The sequence below is a fragment of the Erigeron canadensis genome, chromosome 8 (genome assembly GCF_010389155.1).
Source record: "Erigeron canadensis isolate Cc75 chromosome 8, C_canadensis_v1, whole genome shotgun sequence".
NCBI classification, from domain to species: domain Eukaryota; kingdom Viridiplantae; phylum Streptophyta; class Magnoliopsida; order Asterales; family Asteraceae; genus Erigeron; species Erigeron canadensis.
In genome coordinates, this window is record NC_057768.1 from 39,787,553 (window position 1) to 39,810,279 (window position 22,727).

General features: G+C 32.5%; 3 protein-coding genes and 1 long non-coding RNA gene across 5 annotated transcripts; 2 read left to right on the top strand and 2 right to left on the bottom strand.

Annotated features, from left to right (window-relative positions):
* Positions 1-406: 406 nt before the first annotated feature.
* Positions 407-1,860, bottom strand: LOC122609964. The gene is made up of 3 exons (XR_006325434.1): positions 1,847-1,860; positions 848-914; positions 407-444 (listed from the first exon to the last, which is right to left on the bottom strand). It is a non-coding gene; the product is annotated as an uncharacterized LOC122609964 (long non-coding RNA).
* A 4,863-nt stretch (positions 1,861-6,723) lies between these two features.
* On the bottom strand, positions 6,724-9,957 carry LOC122578631 (protein KTI12 homolog). Its single transcript, XM_043750629.1, has 2 exons — positions 9,871-9,957; positions 6,724-7,851 (listed from the first exon to the last, which is right to left on the bottom strand). Exon 2 carries the CDS (start codon positions 7,769-7,771, stop codon positions 6,863-6,865), a length of 909 nt encoding a protein of 302 aa, XP_043606564.1. The 5' UTR covers positions 7,772-7,851; positions 9,871-9,957; the 3' UTR covers positions 6,724-6,862.
* A 4,064-nt stretch (positions 9,958-14,021) lies between these two features.
* LOC122578559 (UDP-glucose 6-dehydrogenase 1) lies at positions 14,022-16,783 on the top strand. The gene is made up of 2 exons (XM_043750541.1): positions 14,022-14,091; positions 15,078-16,783. The coding sequence occupies exon 2, from the start codon at positions 15,102-15,104 to the stop codon at positions 16,548-16,550; it is 1,449 nt and encodes a 482-aa protein (XP_043606476.1). The 5' UTR covers positions 14,022-14,091; positions 15,078-15,101; the 3' UTR covers positions 16,551-16,783.
* Positions 16,784-18,857: 2,074 nt separating this feature from the next.
* On the top strand, positions 18,858-22,087 carry LOC122580136. Of its 2 annotated transcripts, none has more exons than XM_043752407.1 (3): positions 18,858-19,054; positions 19,989-20,133; positions 20,769-22,087. In XM_043752407.1, exons 2-3 carry the CDS (start codon positions 19,995-19,997, stop codon positions 21,761-21,763), a joined length of 1,134 nt encoding a protein of 377 aa, XP_043608342.1. In that variant the 5' UTR covers positions 18,858-19,054; positions 19,989-19,994; the 3' UTR covers positions 21,764-22,087. The 2 variants fall into 2 exon arrangements, with proteins under 2 accessions (XP_043608342.1, XP_043608341.1); XM_043752406.1 differs by having other exon boundaries at positions 18,858-19,048.
* Positions 22,088-22,727: the final 640 nt, after the last annotated feature.

Genomic DNA, 22,727 nt, shown 5'->3' on the forward strand with positions numbered 1-22,727 from the left:
GTCCTCTTCAGGTTTCGTACTTTTGACACTTTGAACAACTTTCGACCTTTTTTCTCAAAACCGAGCTTCCGACGACTGATTAGCAACTTAGTTTTGACATAAATCAACTAACACAACATTTCCAAAAGTCCCCATACCATCCATTTATACAAACCAAGATTATACAAGTAAATGGGTCATCTTACCCATTTTGACGCTTTTTAAGTCAAAATACAAGTTTTGCAAATTCATGGAACCACACTTGACCATTTATAGAAATTTGACAATAGAATGACCATCAAAACAAAATGTACCAAGAGCCATAAGGAGAGGGATGACTAAGTCTATAAACCACAAGATTGTCATTCATCCATGAATGACCTAAATACCTCCAAGTCTTTCAAAATCCTTACTTCTAATACTTCAAGCTTTAAATCAACAACTAGTTCCTTCTTCCGGAACTACCTATAAAAATGGTAAACAACTAAAAAGTAAGCGAATGCTTAGTGAATAAACTTGCATACAAATATACATACGAAGGAGAGCAAAAACACAAAAGACTATCGCATGTAGCCAATGATACCGTCATATCATCACTTGCATACTCACTTTTGCGCTAACAAAACATACATGGATCCACATACGCTAAACAATCATCAACATGATTAACTATCGGGATTCTTAGGCCCCGGAGGTTCTTAGGCCTCATAAACACTATGCCCCATATGGGCCTACGCCAAATCAATCACCACACATGGATAAATAAACTTCAACATGATGTGGTCAACACCACACATGGACAAAAAGGCTTCAACATGATGTGGTCGATTGACCCAACGTATACATAAAGGTATGCAAGAGTACTCACCTCCTCCGCGACAACCAAAATCATAACTCAAGAAGACCGCATGAACACAAAACATGTATGCTTCAACCTAGCAACAAATCACAACGCATATAGGATCATCAATCACATACTAGGCCATCTAGCCATAATCACTAACATTTCAACACCCAACCCATCATTTACAATCTTATATTAATCTTGGGTTGGTTCACATAACATGTATCTCTTATATCATTTTCAATTGGCCAAGAGTTACTTTCGTATCAAAATCGTCATTAACATATTTGACCTAGCAGACTTCAAACAAGCATAACTCAAGTTTTACTTACTCTTTTAACATGATTCCAGTGGCTAAATTTTCATGACACATACACCTACCTTTTATCTTTAGTGACCAATATGTGAATTGTCCTTCAAAGGTGACTTCTGGTCGTTTTAAAAATCAAAACTGCTGCTGTTAAACAGCTTTGATCCTACTGCCTTCAAATGACCATAACTTGAGTTCTACACCATATATTGACCTCATTCCGGTGGCCATTTTTTCTTAACACATTTAGGTACATTTTATATTCAGTGACCAAGATATGAATTAACTTGCAAGAATGTGTTTTACCCATTTTAACAACAGACATCAGAATCATTTTTGCTGAAAGATCAGCATTGCGCCACTGGATTCAAAAATTCATATCTAGAGTTCTACTTTGTCTTTTTAACTCATTCCAGTGGGAAAACTTACTTAACACAATAACCTATATTTTCTTTTTAGGACTCATGAAGGTGTTTAACTCGTTTCAAACTCAGGGACATAATCTGTCCAACATTGTTCTTACTAGTATTCATCAAAACCTTCATGCAACCCAACTGAAAACCCTAAATTTGATTAAATTACAATAACCCTAACTTGTATTATAGCAATTAACTCGTTTTTATGAAAACCCCCAAATTCTAAATAAAAAGATAGTTGCATGAACCCTAATTTCTAAAGGAAAACAAGAATTAGGTTAAAGGAAAAATTGTTACCTTCAAGATTAGGAAATTGGAAATTAAGATGGAAATCACAATCATCATCTTCTTTTTCTCTTTTATTTTTCAGCCCATACACACACAATCCTATACTCTCAATCTCTCCCAAATTATTCAATTTGATGTTAAGATTATTATTATTTACATAGGAATTTGATTAATTGACTTGGAATTATGAAAGTTCCTAGATGAATATGAGATGTAAGGTGAAGAAATTTGGTAGAATAATGAGTAGAAGAATTTGGAAGAAAATGGGGGTGAGTCATGAAATGAGAAATGGTTGACACTCCTCCTGAGTGCCACGCCTCTAATACATAAAAATGGTATTTTCGCCCGCTATCCGCTAATGTTCCAACTAATTTAACCACATATCTAAAAATAGAATACTAGAAAATTATTTTAATGTCAAAACTATAATAAAGGTTAATTTTCATTGGTCTAAAAAAATATAGGATGTTACATTTATACTCTTTATGAACTTTTAAAGTTTATACATGATTGTTACGTAAGAGATCAGATTGAAATTTTTTTTTACCTAGTGATCTAGTATTGTTGGTCTGGTTGCTCATGAATGTACAAATTTTAAAAAGTTCACAAAAGTTTAACGAAATAAAAATATTATGATACAACCTTTAGAACCGCATTGATAAGTGATTATCCTTTGAAAAAATTATCGTCCCTCTCTTTGAATTATAGTTATAGAAGTCCGTTACAAGCATGTTACCCGTTAATTAAAGGGATTAGTTTCCTGGAATGTAAGAATCTTAGAACGAATGTCTATAATAGGAAATAACTAAAGTTGTGTGTATTGTATGTAAACAACTCAAAATAATGTTTATTGTATGTAAGAATTTCGTTTCAACCAATTAAAATCTGACAAGTGGCACTGGTATATGATTGTCACATATGTTTTCTTACATATAATAAACATTTTTTCGAGTTGCTTACATACAATACACACAACTTTAGTTTTTTCCTACTATAAACATTTGGTCAAAGATAGTTACATTTCAGTAAACTAATCCCTTATTTAAATATGAGTGTATTTAATAAACCGATTAGTGTTTGAGAGTGCCAAATGGTGGATCTCAAAACCAATTAAATAAGAGTTGTATTTAGTGTTTGAGAGTGCCAAATGGTGGATCTCGAAACCTCTTTTTTGTCTTGATGTTGGATGTTGATTTCAAAGAGATTAACTATAAACTTCTAAGCTTTAACTTAGATGTGACACACGTCCATTCATGATACAAATAAAATTTTATGCTATTCTTGATTTCTTTCGATGAGAATTTTGGTCTCTTCCACTCCACGCTGACTAAGCATTTTGCTTTATTTATTTTTACAATTTTCTTTTGCCAAAAAAACAAAGATTTCATTGATATATAATGTTAAATACTTAGTACAATGAATGAATTCAAAAAAAAAAAAAAAAAATTCTCCCTTCAAAAAACTATTTAAATTAAAAATAGATCTGGCTTATTAAAGAAGATAAACACAAGACATATAACATAACATAACACTAAATTAGTAAAGATATGTTAATTAAATAAAATTAAAGTGGGATTATGAAAAATTCGAATGTCCGGTTCCTTTGCATTGGGCCATTGGGGTATGTTCTAGTGGATGTTTGATCTAGTTAGACTATGGAGGTCCTTTATCGTTTTAAACTTTTAATGGGATATTCTCATCCATTTTAGTATCTCTTAGGCTGGGGGAGCGCCTCGCCACTTCTCCTCTCCCTCCCCGGTTTTTCAATAAGTACTTGTCCGCTCCCTATTGTAAAGAATGTCTCGCCACCCCTCCCCACCCTTTTCTATTTTATTTAAACATATACAAAATAAAAAAGAAAGAAAGAAAGAAAGAAAAAAAAGAAGAAAAGACAAAAGAAGCAAGAAGAAAAGACAAAAAACAATAGGCAGGGAAATCGGCACCACCCTCCCCACCCTACCGGTACCGGTTGGACGGGGCGGTATTCAAACCGGTACCGGTCCGGTACCTACTCGTTGACTATGCGCTCCGTCCAGCCTTATAGTTAGGTTAGAGTTCTTGTTGTATGTAACAGAGTATACACTACTTTCCATAGTACCAAAGTATACACTACAATTACGTATATATATAGTCATATAGTCCTTGAGTATTAGCTCAATGGTTGAAATACTATCCCCGTATCCATGAGGTCTTGAGTTCAAGTCTTGGGGAGGACATAAGGAAGTCCCTTTAAAAGGGCTTGGCTTGGGTATACCCATGTTCAAGTCTGAGGGGGCAGCGTTTACCCCTATTGATCGTCGTGCCTTCGGACGGATTAATAGGAGGTTTCCCCCCATCGGGTATTTGAAATAAGTATTTCTATTTCGAGGGAGCTCTCTAGCACGTACCCGATTAAGACAACGTATGCTAGACCTTCCGTTGTCGAATCGCGACACGAAGTTTCCAGCGAAATTCACCTTTCAAAAAAAAAAACTACTCAATTAAATGTGATGTGTATAGTTAGGGTTAGAACGGTTCGCTTTAGGTGACTGAAACTGGAAACGGAACCGTTATAATTCGAATTTTGAAAACTAAAATCATCTGAATTTGATTTTTTTTTGTTTTAATTTTTTCAGTTTAGATCTATTTTGATTCGATTTTCTGACTTTAACCTTTGAAAATACCATAAATTCTAAAAAACAAAAAAAATATTTTCTCTTAAAGCAATAAATGAACTTGATGAACAATAATATTATTTAATTTTTTAGTAACAATAATGAATAGATTTAAGTTTGTCTTAAAAGCATTATTTATCTTTGGGGGATAAACGTTTTAGCCTTTTAAAAATATTCCAAATACTCTTCTCTACCTATACAACGACTACAAGAGGATTCAATCCCTACATACCCCGATGTGAGATTTAGAAAGTTTTGTCACTACTCAAAGATAAATAGACTGTTTTTATAATGATCTCATCTCCACAAGTATGAGAATCCAGTCTCAAACCTGAATAAAAAAATCTATAAATATAAAGACTTTTAATGGAACATCAACCTACAAAACCTACTTATTATCATGTAAAATGATATGCAAAACCTATATAACCAATTATACAACTAGGTTGTAGCCTTGTAGGGTATATGTCTGCTTATCATTTTTCTGCATTAATGCTTTTTACATATAATTTTAACCATTTTTGGGACTTGAGAAGCCAATAGTGAGTTCAATATATTTGTACATACATTGACGCAACACTTGGGATCTTACTTTATGACCTTTAACCTTTAAATTTCCATACTTTCTCTTTTCGCTTTGGTTAATGACTTAATGACAATGGTAGGCCATAAAGCCACATTTTATGTATTATCATAACCAACTATATGAGAAAATATAAAAGAAACTATAAATGTTATGGAATGTAACAAATTTGGACGAATGTCTATAGTGTGAAATAACTAAAGTTGTGTTTATTGTATGTAATCATCTTTAAATTGTCTATTGTATGTAAAAAAACATACGTGTCATCCATGTTGAAATAAACATGATTCGATTTGAGTGATAAAACATCCTCAATCGTCCTGTAGAACCTGTAAGAGCATAAAACATAATTGCTATTGATTTCGGGTTTCCATAACAAGGTGATTGAGTAATAACGGGATGAGTAATTCGGTTGGAATATGATGCACGAATTAGAGAGGAATACACACACGAAAATTAGGGTTTAATATGTATTTAGATTAATCTTAACTTAGGGTTAATGACTCTATTTATAATGAGAGTATTTACACTTTCAACCCCTTTGGTGTTTAATGTGTGTACGTACCATTAATCATCTAAGTTACAATCACCTAATGAGAAACTCTAGACTACGTCTCTAAGAGTAAATAAGCCCATTATATATTTACTAGACATAGGGATTTCAGTTATCGTCAATTATCATATCAGAAATGATACATGATCAGTGACCGTCACACTAACGTGGTTCCAACAAACCATATATTGTTGTCACTTGTTAGTTTTTTATTGGGCGGATGCATTTTCTTACATACAATAGACATAATTTAAAGATGATTATATACAATGAACACAACGTAATATTCGGGACCTCATGATTTTCATCTAATCCAATCAAATTATATCCCCAAGTCATTTTTTGATGCGTTGTTATACACGATGAATAGGGTAACATATAATTTGTTGTCACTCATTAGTTTCCATTTCCTAGAAAGTTAAAAGACCAAAAAACCACATTTTAATACTAGATCAGATGTAAGTTCTGTTTAATCATGTACATGCTCACAATTAGGCACTATGCAAGTGTATTTGACATAAGTGTAAGTCATTGCACTTTTATGACCATATAAGTAGCATAATATGTATGAGATAGTTGTTCCTATACTTTACACAAACAAAATGCCAACAAATACTTTATTGCCATAAAGGTTGTGTTTGGTGACATGAGGTTGTTCAAACTTCAACAACTCACCTTTAAAACCTAAGCTGTATTCTCTTTTCATCATTAAACAAAACCTTTTAGAACCGATAGACTTGGACATGCATGCATTTCACTTGTACTATGCACAATCATCTATAATCTATTGTTATGATGGGAGTCTTGCCCATAGAGCAAACTCCTATTTTATTTTATCTTTTGTCAAATATGATTAACTTAAAAGACTTGTACAATAGTAATTAGTAAGAGGTCAAACATGTAGCTGGTAGTATAAGAAATTCCAACTTCATTGAGTTGATCACATTCATATCACACTTTTTGTAACAAACTATCAAAAAAAAGGGCCCTATAATTTGCAAAGTTGAACAATTTGACAGGTCAACTTTTTCTGTCAGAAACATTTTTCCCAATATTGGACTAAAGTCACTCATTTGGTAAACAAAGGTGAATAATATGCAATGAAAAGCCAAAATGTTGATATTAAAGAAGTCGATCACCCAGGCAATCCTTTTGGAAATATAACATATAAAGCTTAAGAAATTACCATCAAAAATCAGTTGTGATGTCAAAACAGCCAGCAACATTTTCATTCTTCATCCACTTCCGATTTCTCTGTTCAAGTAGTCAATAAACATTCTCTTTGCACTGTCAGCATCCGAAGGTGGTGGTGGCCCACTTAAGCTAGATTGACCCGTCAACTTTAGGAAAGTCTTTCTCAGCCTCCGAAGTTCAGGTAACCCAACTGATCTTGACATATTGATGGTTGGTAATTCTGGGCTAAGAGAGAGTCCAGTCACAGGGCCACCCATGGCTAATGACTGAGCCTCAACAATAGCACTAGCCACCTCCTGTGTGGCTCGGTCCATTTCATAAAGTGAATTAGCCTCTGAGAACCGTGCACTCTGTGTTGCTATCGTCGGCTGCAAGATTTTAACATCTTTTGTTTTTGAGTCCACTTTTTTGGTTATGTAAGATACAAGATCTATAATAGCAGGAGAAGACTTCTCTATTCCTTCTTTAAATGGCCATATCTCATATAAAGGTGAATCCCATCGGTTTCTGCTATCAGGTCTCTCGAATCTTCTTACTAAATCGTCAAATATAGGATCATCATATGAAATTCCACTTTTTTCCCTGCGTTCTTTATTCCAGTTTCTACAATGAGTTTCTTCAACATCACAGTGAAGAACACAATGCCTAATGCCTGCAGCGCGTGCCAGACACCATAACTCATATCTGTAGCCCTTTATGCTGTTTAGGGAATCCACTATAATGATGTTATCTTTTGATAAGGATCGATCGACTTCAGATCTAAGAACACCTCTTAAATTTTTTTCCGAGGTCATTTCTGCATAGGTTTGATTACGATCAAGATGAAAGGAGGTTTCGTCTATAATTCTGACATTAGGTTTAGATTCTACATCCTTCAGAGCTTCAGACAGGCATTGAGCGGCCATTGACTTCCCACTACATGGCTGGCCACATATTACAACCAATGCCATTCAAATTAGTTGACTTTGATTGCAATTACGGATGTAACTTTCTTGATTTCTTGTATGTGACAATTGATTACACAGAAATCCTGTTCATGACAAGAAAATAAGTCACATTTGAAAAACATTTAGCTTTGATACTGCCATACTGGTCAGCTGCAAGAATACTGTACTTGAAATTTGAGATAAGCTTTGATTGATCGACTTTTTTCAAACTGATGTGCTTAGGTATTGGATACAAACAAACCCACCTTTCTTGCAAAACTTCCAACATACTTGGCTCTCATAGCATATTAAGTTATTAACCATGTCACCAAAAAAACATTGTAGTTTTCAGGGAGCGGTTTTGTTTAATAACGTCAACAAAAATAAAAGAACATTTATTTAAAAGAAATTCATGCTTGCAGCTTTTGTCCAAAATTGTTCATTCAACCAAAGTGTGTATTTTTTTCGCTTTTACCAAAATCAATGGTTGTTTGCAACTTAGAGCCAAGTAAAATGATATGAAAAACCAATAGCTCCAAAAGCTAAGTACAAAGGTGCCTTTCCTTATGCATATTGTGGTTCTTGACATTTGCATAAAAAATATATACCTATAAGAAAAACCCAAGGGGGCATTTGGTTCGTTGATTTCAAAGGAATTTGAAATCTTTTGAAATCCTTCCATGTGTTTGGTTGACAAAAAATGAGATAGGATTTGGAGTTACAGGATTTGTTTATTATGTTTGAACTGACAAACCGAGATAAAGAGAGTGAGAGTAAACAATAGGTTATTTTTATGTATTAGATAGGTATTTTGGTTCTATTTCAAATTGAAATCCCTCACTCTGCCAAGGATTTTCAAAATCTCACACCTAAAGGATTTCAAGGAAAACCATGGGTTTGTAATTCTTCTGTTTTAGCCAACCAAACATAGGATTTCAATTCCAAATCCCATGAAATCCCAATAAATATCATGAACCACACGCCCCCTTGAGTACAATGGTTTAATAAGTCAATAGCACCTAAAAGTAGCATCAAGTTGAAGTATCAAAGCAGCAGGAGACATATCACAAATAGTGTTAAAAGATGTAAAATACCGCAAAACTAACAAACATATTAGTACAAAATAATCTATAAAGAGACACAATTGACATTTTTTCCAGTAAATTGCTTACATATCTATGGATATATCTGTTATATAATTGTCATCTCACTAAATAAAGATATGTGATTTCTTGATCCTACTCATTCTCAGCTTGGTTGATACAACATTAATATTTTGGAAAATTTTACATGCCATGCATATTAAACAACAACCGGAATAGTTCTCATGACCAACTTCATTATCAAATATCCCCTTTGTATAATTTCATTGGAAAAAAGAATATGAATATACTCTGCTTATCAGTAAATCACAAGCTGAAATCACTCGATTAGTTTTGTATGCTAAGACGTGAGATGTGGATAATGGAAGCAAAACTTAGAAACTTCACTATAGATCAGGGAAATAGTTTCTAACTACAATTAGTAGAAGAAATATACCGTGCACTATCCAATATCCACGCCAATCAAAATCAGATGAGTTTTATTATGGGCAAACTTGTCCCACACAAAAAACGAGCCAAAGATATTTCAAATGCAAGTATGCAACTAAAATAAAGTATTTTTGAGCACAGAACAACTATACTTTGAGTTTTTCTGGAAGATTTATTCTTTGGATTTACAAGTAGAAAATCAGATCAAAACACATGTGATCATCGTTGTCAATCATCTATATACAATTGGCAAAAAAAAATGTTTAGCTTGTTTTTTTTTTCCCGAAGGTCCAATGTATGATTTTCAGTTTTGATTATATATGTAGCTCATTAAATCATGTCACCTATGTGATCTATAATAAAAGCATAAAGCAACAACCGTACCCAATCTTAAGAAATCTATATAAAGCATGAATGAAATATAAACAACTTGCATATTAACAAACACTTGGTGGGCATCTGATATAAAGATGACCTAGTGAATACTAGTACTACTATTTTACTTGGTGAAAACAAATTTTCTTACAAAGAAATCTAAAACCCTAAAAACAACAGAAGGCTGAAGATGGCAGTAAAGAAAGAAGCAGTTACCTGAGATACTGCAAAGTGTTAATTTGTTGACTCTACTACAAGGCCGCCGCAAAGGAGAATAGATCGCGTAAACTCACCGATATATTTCTTTTTCTTTTTCTTTTTCTTTTTTCTTTTTGTAAATGCTTTTATATAAATTTACTCATCAAAGTCGTTTATGCCTTTACGGATGAAAAGTGTATGACTAATTTACTATACAGTATTTTCTGCCGTTAAAAAAAAAAATTTACTATACAGGATTAATACTACAATCAGGCTTAAAGCTTTTTGTTGATTTAAGCTTTTTGATGGCCATAATATTTAGGGCCTAAAACCATTGTTTAGCTTGTTATATATAGAAAGTTACCTGCGTAATACAGCGGTAATTAATGGCGGCGGGGGTGACGGTAATAACGGGTGGCGCCAATAGCGGTGTGGTAGGACGTATTTATTAATGTAAAAATAATTGAGTTAATGAGGTAATGTAAAAGTAATTAATTTCATTAAGGGTATTATAGGTATATTAGGTAGAAATATTTAAATTAGTATATAAAAAAGAGGGATAATTTAGATATTTTAAAAAATTAAAGTTAAAAAAATAGAAAAGAGTGATTTGTTTTATGAGGAAATATGAATATCGAGACAACCAATATTATACTATACAATCAGTTAATACATAATTGTGCTAAATTAATTAAAATTATGTGATATTGATGTTACTTCTCTTTAAATATGTATATAAACTTATCTACATGTTTATTTTTATGCTTTAAGGATGCATTTGATAAAATAATATTTTACAAAATGATCTTTCGTTTAATAGAAAGGATGGAATAAAAAATCATTAAAAGGTCATGAAACAGTGGAGATTTCATGTAATGAAAGAAATATTCACATTTTTATGGAAAAAAAATATTTTATTTTTTACAATCAAACGTATTAAAGAATGAAATTCAAATATGATACTATTAGAGTCCATTGTAATCTCTGAACCAAACAAAACTTAAATTTTAACATAATCATATTTGAATGTGATGTTTTATATATCTTTTTATACACATTCATAAATTGATTTTACATACAGCAAATGACTAATTAAAATGTATATTCACTAGGAGTGTAAGAAATGAACGAAAAACTAAAAAACCGATCCGAACCATGTGATCTGAAAAAACCGAAACCGAAAAAATGAAACTCGAAAAACCGAAAACAAAAAAACTGATGTGTAACGGTTTGGTTACGGTTTTCAATATTCATTACCCGCGGTTAACCGAACCGAATTTGGATATATACCTACATATAATCATATATAAATGTATATTTACACATATATGTATTAAATGAATACATAATTTACACATCTATTGAACTAATTTTATGTATTTGTTGACTGAAATATTAACAATTTTACTAACTTTTTTTCACAATCTATGATTAGTTGGGATATTCTAAGTAATTTTCTTATATATATAGTGAAAAGTTATTTTGAGAACCTTTTTTTTTATGAGAACCTTTGAGAACTTTTCAAATCAAACCCAACCGATGATTATTCTTTACATGAAAATTGTTTTTTGATTGTTTTCTGAATAACTTATGCGTAATTTTGAAGTTTATAATTGTTTGGAGGCATGTATTACCATCCGTTATACAATTATGTGGAGATTTGGATTCTCGATCACATGTGCACGAATATTGCTATAATTACATGTGATCGACTTGCATACATGTGATCATGACAATATTCGTGCACATGTGATCAAGAATCCAAATCTCCACATAAATGTATGACGGATGATAATCCATGCCTCCAAACAATTATAAACTTCAAAATTATACTTAAGTTATTCAGAAAACAATAAAAAAAAACAATTTTCATGTAAAGAATAATCATTGGTTGGGCTTGATTTGAAAAGTTCTCAAAGGTTCTCGCAAAAAAAAAGGTTCTCAAAATAAGTTTACCCTTATATATATATACTCTTTTTAAGAAAAGTTGTTAACTTTGTTTTAAAATACTTATGAAAAATATTAGTAATATCATATAGAAGACATTTTAAATAGTAAATCATGATACTCTTAAATAGAAACTTGCATTGCATAAATAAAACGTTAGAAAAAAGTAATTCAAAATTAGATGTAATGTATATTTATTTATAAAACAAAATATTAATGGTGATAAATAACTATTATATATAGAAAAATAATCAATACAATGTAAATTGACTATTATAATTGAAAACTTAAACTTTATATTAGCATAACTTTAATAAATGGTTAACCGAAAATAAAACCAAAATTAATCGACTTTTTCGGGTAACCGATTTGCGGGTAACCGAAATTAATGGTTCAAAATTTCGAACTAACCGAACTGAACCGAAACCCGAAAAACGGTTCAAAATTTCTAGCTAACCGAATCGAACCAATTACAACCCTAATATTCACAATTCTGAATATTTTTTTAAAAAATATTAATATAACTAAAGTTAACTACAAAAAATATCCTTATAATTTGTTAAAAATTAGAGGTTTAATCTATACTTTTTTATGAATTAAAATTTTAATCCTTGATTTTGGAGCTTCATCAACACTTTTGATAAAAAAAAAAGTCAACGCTTTTGGACCAAACATGTTGATGGGGTCTACAATCAAGAACGAAAAATGTAATTTTATGAAAAATAGAGAAGAAACCTGTATTTTTTGATAAACTATAAGGATAATTTTTGTAATTAACTCAAATAACTATATACCTTTAAAAGTTGAAATTATGCAATGCATCAACGGACAACCACATAGATAGATCGCCAGTCCTAAAAGATTTAAAACTTTAAAAGTTTAGGGTTTAATTTGAAGTGTGAGTAAAACGCTCTTTTTAAATATAAAAAGTGTTTTTTAAAAAACAACCAAGTTTCATTAATGTTTCAGTGTTAAAGAAAACTATCTCTATTATTAATAAAGAATAATTGTTTCTAGAAGAAAAAAATATGATGTGTCATTTTATAATTCTTTCCTACAATTTTTATAATTAAAGATGATGTCATGTTACAAAAATATATTTATTATAATTTAACATATATTTTTATTTTCTTTAGTCTATCATAGTTCAAAATTTTCATTTAAGTCTTGATGAAATATTTATAAATATAAATTAATAATATTTTCTATATCTAGCTTCAAGTAAAAATTTATTTTAGAGTTAAAATACATAACTACATAAGTTTAGATCTCTTGGTGACAATTTTTATTAATTACAAATTTACAGTAATGATTTAAGTCTTAATGAAATATTTATAAATTTAAATTAATGATATCTTATATATTTATCTCCGTAAAAATTTATTTTGGAGTTAAAATACATAACCATATAGGTTTGGCTCCCTTGATGTTTCGATTTTATGGTTATAGATACATAAATCGTGTTTTGCTTGTATAGGTTGTAGGTTATATTATAACTATTATCTACTGATTATGATGTTAACATTATTCTACGACTTTTTCAGCCTTATTAATATCAACACTTATAATAATTTTTATTAATTACAAATTTATAGTTATGATCTTTTGTTTATTATTAAATTCAATGTTTGGTAATGTTAAGATCAAAGTTTGCATCTTATTACAATTTATATTTTGTATTTGTAACGAAACATATTTTCAACGGTCTGCATTGAATCTGGGTTGATTAACTAGTCTATGCAATATGGAAGTATGAAATTATATAAATTAACATAATTATATTAATGCATAAGTCGTTAATAAGATTGTTAAAGGTTTTGTTATACGTAGTCAAGGTTACAGTTAAGGTATAATAAATAGTTGTATATTTACCATAAAATTATGTGGGTGAGTTTTTGATATAAAAGTATAAATTTGTTGTTATACATGTTAAATGCAACATTAAGGGTTTTTAATGTTGCATTTAGTAATTTGTTTTTTTTTTTTTTTTTTTTTTTAAATGCTATTTTGCTAGATTGCTAATCGTTTAGATGTTTCAAAATTTTGGAATGTGTGCATTGGATAATGTCCAAAAATGAAAATGGAAAAAACAGTTATATGTAGCTCTCACTCTCATTAGCTAACTCACGTTTCCTTTATTGTTGGCATAATAAACTCTCCACCACCACCTCCTGGCTCTGTATATATACACTCATTATTAGAGTACTTAATTATTTGGATCAATTATTATCTTGATCTCCTCCTTTCTTTCTCTCTTTGTTCACTCACTTACCACTCAATCAAACAATCAAGGTGACTTATTTACTTTTATCTCTTGCTTAGTTGCTTAATACTTGTTTATTACTGTATATTTTTGTATCACATTCTCTTATTTTAGTTAGTTTTAGTCATATTAAGTTGCGTCTTATAATTTTTCTTCTTGAAACTGTATGTATGTGTTGGAAACTTAACAGTCTGCATTAATAGCGAACCAACTGCCACCAACTGTCACTTTCTAAGAGCAACGGGGTTCGAATCTTGATAGAGACAGAATTGAATTTAAGTGGTTGAATTACATTGACACTATCCCTGCCGGGGGTTATGTGGGTACCAATTTGGTACATGGGATCAAACGGTTCCTATCAATCTACCGTTTTTTTTAATAGCGAACCAATGTTATGATGTTTATTGGTTTGATATTAGTATGAATTATGTGATGCACTAATTAATGGCGATTTTGTTTGATTTCGATCTTGATATGCAATTACATTAAATATATATGCAATGGATAAAGTTCAAGAGAAAACTCTTTAGTATATATAGTAAGAATAATTTAGGAAATGCTAAACTTTTACAGTAATAAGTTTTCACGTCAATTTCTAGCTAAAAGATAAACGTGAGATGCAACCATGTGTATTGCATTAAGGTTATAATTAAACTCAGAAAAACGTATATAAATAATTATAATCATATACTTTTCAAGGAATAGGAAGAAAGTGACAGGGAATTGACTCACGAGACTAACGAATTTTCTGAAGTTATCAATTATTCATAAGTTTTTGATATAAAAAATAGGAGTATTTGTTTTTTTCTTTGAACATCAGGGAGAGTAGGAGTATGTTTAACAACTTGGAAAATCTATATAATGGTCTTTTTTTAAGTGTTGCAATTATATTGTGATCTTAGTATGTTATATGTTGGACTGAGATAATCACATACATGATTGCATGAGGTTAATAATGTACTCATGGTTTTGCTAAGACCTAGTGCACTTTTAATGTGTTGTTGGTATATTTCAGGTGCTAAAAAAAATATTTTAAAAAATGGTGAAAATATGTTGTATTGGAGGTGGCTATGTTGGGGGTCCAACCATGGCTGTCATTGCATTGAAATGCCCATCAGTTGAAGTGGTGGTTGTCGATATCTCTGTGCCTCGAATTACAGCATGGAACAGCAACAAACTTCCTATCTATGAGCCTGGACTCGACGAAGTGGTGAAGAAATGCAGGGGAAAAAATCTTTTCTTTAGTAACGAAGTGGAAAAAAATGTTGCAGTCGCGGATATTGTATTTGTTTCTGTAAATACCCCAACTAAAACTTCAGGTCTAGGAGCTGGAAAAGCAGCTGACTTGACATACTGGGAAAGTGCTGCACGTATGATAGCCGATGTATCAAAATCTTCAAAGATTGTAGTTGAAAAATCAACTGTTCCTGTTAAAACTGCAGAAGCTATAGAAAAGATTTTGACCCATAACAGTAAGGGGATTGAGTTTCAGATACTCTCAAACCCAGAGTTTTTAGCCGAAGGTACTGCAGTCACTGATCTTCTCAACCCTGACCGTGTCCTTATTGGAGGTCGACAGGAAACCCCTGGTGGGTTGAAAGCTATCCAAACACTAAAAGATATTTACGCCCACTGGGTCCCACAGGAACGGATTTTATGTACTAATCTTTGGTCCTCTGAGCTATCCAAGCTTGCTGCTAATGCTTTTTTGGCTCAAAGAATCTCTTCTGTTAACTCAATTTCAGCACTATGCGAAGCCACAGGGGCAAATGTTACACAAGTTTCATACGCTGTTGGGAAGGATAGTAGAATTGGCCCAAAGTTTCTCAATGCTAGTGTTGGGTTTGGTGGGTCTTGCTTTCAAAAAGACATCTTGAATTTGGTGTACATTTGTGAGTGTAACGGGCTTCCAGAGGTAGCGAATTATTGGAAACAGGTTATAAAGATTAATGACTACCAAAAAAGTCGATTTGTGAACCGACTTGTTTCTTCCATGTTTAATACGGTATCAGGTAAAAAGATTGCCATTTTAGGGTTCTCGTTCAAGAAAGACACCGGTGACACAAGAGAGACCCCGGCTATTGATGTGTGCAGAGGTTTGCTATTAGACAAGGCTCATTTAATCATATATGATCCTCAAGTTCCCGAAGCACAAATAATGAAGGATCTTTCAACACCAAAGTTTGACTGGGATAAACCAGGGTCAACGATTCATATAACAGAAGATGTGGTCAACCAAAGTGTTAAAGTGGTTCATGGTGCATATGAAGCTACTAAGGATGCTCATGCTATATGCATCCTTACGGAGTGGGACGAGTTTAAAAGTCTTGATTACCAGAAGATATATGACAACATGCCAAAACCAGCTTATATGTTTGATGGTAGGAATGTAGTAGATGTCGAAAAGCTAAGGAAGATTGGGTTTATTGTTTACTCGATTGGGAAGCCATTAGATCCATGGCTAAAGGACATGCCTGCCATTGCTTGAAGATCGACTCAGAAGCCTCATTAACTTCCTATGGTAGCGGAAGTTTGTTAGAGTTTCGTATTCCATGTTTGCCTTTATATTTTGTTCTTTATAAGTGGTCGCTATGTTTTGATCTTGTTATAGATTTAAGTAATAACATCTTTACAAGTAGATTAGGTAATTGTTGATGATTGATGCGTACTTGAAACCTTTTATTATCATATCTTTTGGGAATCAGACGATAGATTTCATAAGGACCGTGTCTCACGTACCTTCTATGGTCATTTAAGATGATCGTTTTGTAAGTTTTGGCCTCGATTCAACATAATATAGGAGACAGTTGTACTCAAAAGTCAATTATCTAAAGGGATGTGATATACGTACCATTGTTTTTGATTGATTTACCACAATGTATTGTACAAGCTAGTATTGCCCAAATGTGGTACATCAATCAAAACAAATGGTACTAATATCATTTTTCTTATCTAAAGTTTTCATCAACGATGAATAAAAAATGGTATCCCTATATGCTGTAGTTTTGTTGTAGGGGATTTTTTGCAGCCTAAGTAGAATAAATAAAAGAGGTTTATATTGTATATCCTCATACTTTGGTATTTAAGCAGAAATTGTTCGTCTTTCGGATTTATGTAAATAACGAACCTTGTAGTTTGTCGTGTGCAGCGATAGTTCGCGTATCTACTTTGTTAAAAATTGGTCGATTGACAATCAACTCGTTGGAATCCATATTTTACGAAAGACAATGAATATTCCCATGCTGCCGTACATGAAGTTTACATTTACTCAGTCACATCCTTAAATTGTCATTATTCTTGCCTTTGATTAGTTCAACATGTAATCACTCGCTTATATACTACTCATGTAGGCAAATGAGCCTTTGAGACACAAATTCAACCTTTTGAGGAAGATGTTCTTTAAATTATAATTTTGAGCATTCCGAATAGCAAGGTCGGCCTGTAACGCTACAAATTCAGTCTTTTTTTTATCTTAAGCTTATTTTTTCATCCTAGATTTAGACAAGTGATTGTGAACTATGGACATGTTTGCCTGAAAACCATTGAGCCCTTTGAAGTTCAGACTTACTAGCATAGTATTTCACATCAATTGGCATTCGACAGATTTTCCAATCATCATTGGAATTACCCTCGATGTATCAAATCGTGGTATCGGGTTAGGTTAATTCCCATTACCTTTTTTTTTCCTTTTTAAAAAATAAAATAAAATTAGGCTTAGCTCAATTGACATGGAGGCTAATAATAGGAGACCTACTTTGTTAGAACCAGATCTTTGAGGCAAACAGATTTTATCAATAATATGTTGTCATACCTATGACTCTACGGACAAACAGATTATTAGATATTCAAGCATTTGGAGTAACTTGAGATGCCTAAGAGGGTTCCCAATGGGCTCGTCCCTCTGCTCGTCCGCCCTCCAGGGACGAGTCCACACCGTTGGGTGGGACTCGTTTGTTGTTCGTCCACCTTGCTCGTCCGATAGATTAGTCCCTGCAGGGACGAGTTGCTACCCGCGTTTTTTTTTTCCTTTTTCTTTCCCATATATATAGATATATATCTATATAAATACATATATGTGTGTGTGACATCTGTAAAATAAAAAATAAAAAAAAATTTGGAACCATTTTTTTCCGGTGGTCTCAAATCTCACGAAGAAGAAGATGTAGGTGACAATGTTTGTTTTTTTACAACTTTTTTTTGTCTTTTGTCAATTTTTAATTTTTTACCATAAACTTTTATGTTTACTTAAAAATAACCCTAAGAAAATAAGCTTCTTTTTTTTCTCTAAATAAATATACTTTCTATTATTATTATTATTGTTGTTGTTGTTGTTGTTGTTGTTGTTGTTGTTTTAAAGGGTTAAATGGGTAGAATTAAATAATTGGTGGGTCCAATACTAGTCCTTGAGGGATTAATCCATTGGGTGCATTTTGAGGGACTAGTCTTTGGAGTGTTTTTTACTGATGTGGCGCTAACAGAGACTAGTCTTTGGGGGATGAGTGGTCACCATTGGGTACCCTCTAATAGCTTCGTGCGACTAGATAAGCCAGCTAAACAGTGACATTTCGTTAACTGGACGGTTCTGTTTGTTGGTCATTAATTTTTTTTTTCCCTAATGATCGTTAACTATTTTTAAAAAAAAATATACAAAATCGGAAAGTACACGTGTCTATTCGATGAAATGTAGACTTTTGGCAAAAGGGATCCAATAGTAATGTACACGTGTATCCGGCTTACTTCACTAAACCGGTCATTATCCAAACCGTTCACACTTACTCCAAATAACCCAGAGAACACGTATCCAATTTCCCCTCTTTTCATATCATACCTTTAATTAAATCAAATCGCTCTCAAATAGATCCCCAAATTTCTACCGATTTCCTAAATCAAGATTCAAATCTGCTCAAATTTTCATTCAATTCATTATTTCTTCTCTCTATCGACCTTAATTTTTGCTCAATTTCGTGGATCCTATCCAATTCTAGGGTTAGGGTTTGTTCCTATAATTAATTATTGTTTTTATTTAAATTCATTATATATTCGTGATCGATTTATTATCCTAATTAATAACCCCACATTAATTGATCAAAAAATATTATATTTTTCTGAGGTAATTTATTTCTAGGGTTTTAGCTTGCGTGATTTTATGCAAATTGATGGAGGGTTTCTGTAAGAATCTTTGTTAATTTTGATTTATTGTATGTTGATTCGGAAAATTTGTTGATTTTTACACATATTGATATCTAGGGTTAGGGTTTTATGACAATTTGGGGCTTTTTTTTCTTCTCAATTTAGATGCTTTATTAGATACCGTCTTACCATTTTTTATGCCTTAAATTGGAAATTTGCATGATTTGTTGTTGTGTAGCTGTGTTTTTTTAGGATTACTAATTATTATTATTGTATATATTGTTGTTAATTTTTGAAAGTTGATACATTTTTGGAGTACTTCTAGTGTAATAGTGACATTTGGTTTATTAATGGATACAGAAATGTGTCTTTTGCTTTTCTGCATGCACGTGCATTTATACCATTTTTGAGTGTAATGTGATACAGAGGATGTTCAGGGTTATAGCAACTAAATTATCTGTTCTTTGTCTTAAACGATCACCAGAATCTGCAATGAGGGTATCGGGTTTTGATTATATGGTTTGATTCAAATCTTTGAAGCTCCAATGCATATTGTATTATAGTATTTATCTGATTCTAAATTGAAAAATGATGACAGGCTTTGTGTTGCGATAGGAAAATCGATATGCTGTTAAAATTCTTTCTATATTCTAATAATCTAGAAGGAATGTATAATTTGTAATTGGCCAAATAGGATCTTTGTTTCCCTAGTAATTCGAGAACTATGAACTGTGAAGCTATTTATAGTGTTGTACCTTCTATGTTGATATGTTTTTAACTCTAGATGTTATCGCAGGTGGTGATGGGAACTAAACGTGCCTTTGATGAAGATCTGCAGGAGTTTATTAAGCACCCTAAACATATAAGTTATGGCAGTAACCCTGCTTCGGCTGCTGAAAGTAAACTTTTTCTTGAAACATTTCAAGTTGCTGGAATTGGAGGTGTGGATAGTGTTAGAATATGTTACATTTTGTATCTCTCTTTGACTTGCTGCTCTGTTGTCTGCATTTTATCTTTTGACTTTTCAGAGTATCCATGTCTAACAGTTTCTTTGATGGATCAGTTATACGAGTTATTACTAATATGATATTTTCATTGTAAGACCCTTTTTTTGAACTCTACAACAAGTTATATACTATGTGGCTACATTTATTAACTAATTTCACCTGTCTGGGAATGCATAAACTTCAAAACGAGATCTAAAGGTGAAAAATTTGTGGGTTGGGACTTGATCAGGTGGGGTAACTATTCAAAACAGGCTATCATTTGTATTGATCGGGCTGACCCAAAACAATTTCTGGCCAATATAAATATGGTTTTGTTTTTCTTTCATAAATTCGTTTGGTGTCAAATATTCATAACATACACTTTGATAGATAGACTTAAAACATAACCCGAATCATTTCATTTTTAAGTAAATAAGTTTAAATGAACTCTTATAATGAGCGGTTTGCTTCTAGGGGAAAACATGGCACTCTGAAAATATACGAACAGAGCATTATCCGGTTTGCTGTCTTATGTCTTTTCTTCATAGTCTGACACTCTGACTCAGGTTTGATTCTTTGCCATGGGATAGGTGAAAGTGGACGTAAATACTTTGGCGCAGATAGAGAATATGACATTTTTGTCCCCGATATTGCATTCAAGGATATTGAAATTAAAGCACCATTACCATTGGTGACTGGAATGGACACAGGGGATGATGATGATGTAGGGCCAGGGCCGGTGTTTCCTACCAATCCTTTCTCTGAGTATTTTGAATACAAGTTCCCAACACGTCAACTATATCATCATGAAGACATATACTCGTCTTTGTTTAATAGCTCTCCCAGGAAAGTGGTTCCCGTTGGACCAGATAATCAGGCTGGTGTTCCGGAATTTAACACAGAGTTGGCTAAAAGCTATAAAGACAATGGTGGAATGGAGCATTTCATGGGAGTTTGTGTCATTCCAGCTGGTCATCCCATCTATGATTCAGATATAAAAAAGAGCTGCAAGTGTTTGGATGGTGGTTCGATTAGATGTGTACAGCAACATGTTAAAGAAGCACGACTGAATTTAAGACAATTTTATGGGGATGAAAAGTTTGCTGATATGGGAATGCTTGACATGGGAGAAGAAGTCGCAGATGGGTGGACTGAAGAAGAAGAGCAACTCTTTCATGAAGTTGTTTACTCAAACCCTGCATCTATTGGCAACATGTTTTGGAAGCAACTCTCTGTTGCATTCCCTTTTCGAACAAAGAAGGAACTTGTGAGCTACTACTTCAATGTGTTCATTCTTCGTAGACGAGCTGTTCAGAACAGATCATATTTTCTGGATATTGATAGTGATGATGATGAATGGCGAGAAAGCTATGGAGGAAGTTTTGGGGACCAAGTAGAAGATGATGATTCTGTACTCGGGGATCATGATGAAGATGGTGGCAATTATTATGATAATAATGGTGGTGGTGAACTTGATGTTGTTACTGGCATCAAGGGTCAATCTCTCGAGCCCAACTCCGCCGGGGAACTTGATGTAGACCCATCTGTCGTTATGAATGAAAATAAGGTTACAATTGAAGACTAACAAGAGTATGGGTCATTTAAGATTCTCTATATGGCTTCTATGAAGGCAAGGATGCTACTAGTCAAAGTATCAATAGAAATGTGTTCTAGTTCATGCGATTGTCAGGTGACATTTTTTCACTTACATTGTTTGTCTTGTACATTAGTTTTGTGGGGCATTGATTTCTGTTTTGACATTGTTAATGAGTGGCACATACAAATTGGGATCTGCTTTTGGCCGTTTGTTCCCTTTGTTAGGATTTCAAATTGCAGTTTGTAACTTAAATGTATATAGCATTGGCTGAAGAAATAAGAAAAAAAATTAAATTTGATAATTGAGAAGAAATAGAAACCTGTGATCTGGTGGCAGTTGGATGTAACAAATAGAACTCTTGATAAGAAACCAAAAGTTTGTAACTTGTATTTATTATTGATATAATATGTATGATCATATGGTATATGTTAGAGCTGAAAAATAGTTGAAGGTGCACTTTGTCATGGATGCTTGACATGGTGAAATCATTGCTGCTTTCTTTGTACTTCAACATAAAAAAAGAAAAGATATAGTATAAATATTATTGATTACGAGAGCAAGTACCCGCGCGTTGCGGCGGTAAGATGGTGGGGTGATACCTAGGTAATAGAGTATGATAGGTTATAGGAGTTGATATGTCATAGAGTATGATAGTCAAATGCCTTAGCCGTACGGGCTCCGCCCTCGGATTTAAAAATTTGTCGAAAGTATATCGAATGACATCTCTAATGAAAGAGCATAAAAATTTTAAGAACACCCATACAATTTTTATAATTTATCGATGTACGGTTTTTGAGATAAAAGATTTTGAATGAATTGGAGGAATAAATGATTTATGGAGGAGAGAGAAAAAAAGATGATTGGTTGAAATTTGAGGAGAGAGAAAGGGTATTATAGTTATTTTAGATAAATATAGAACAAATAGGAGAGACATTTTGGGAAAGTACTTAAA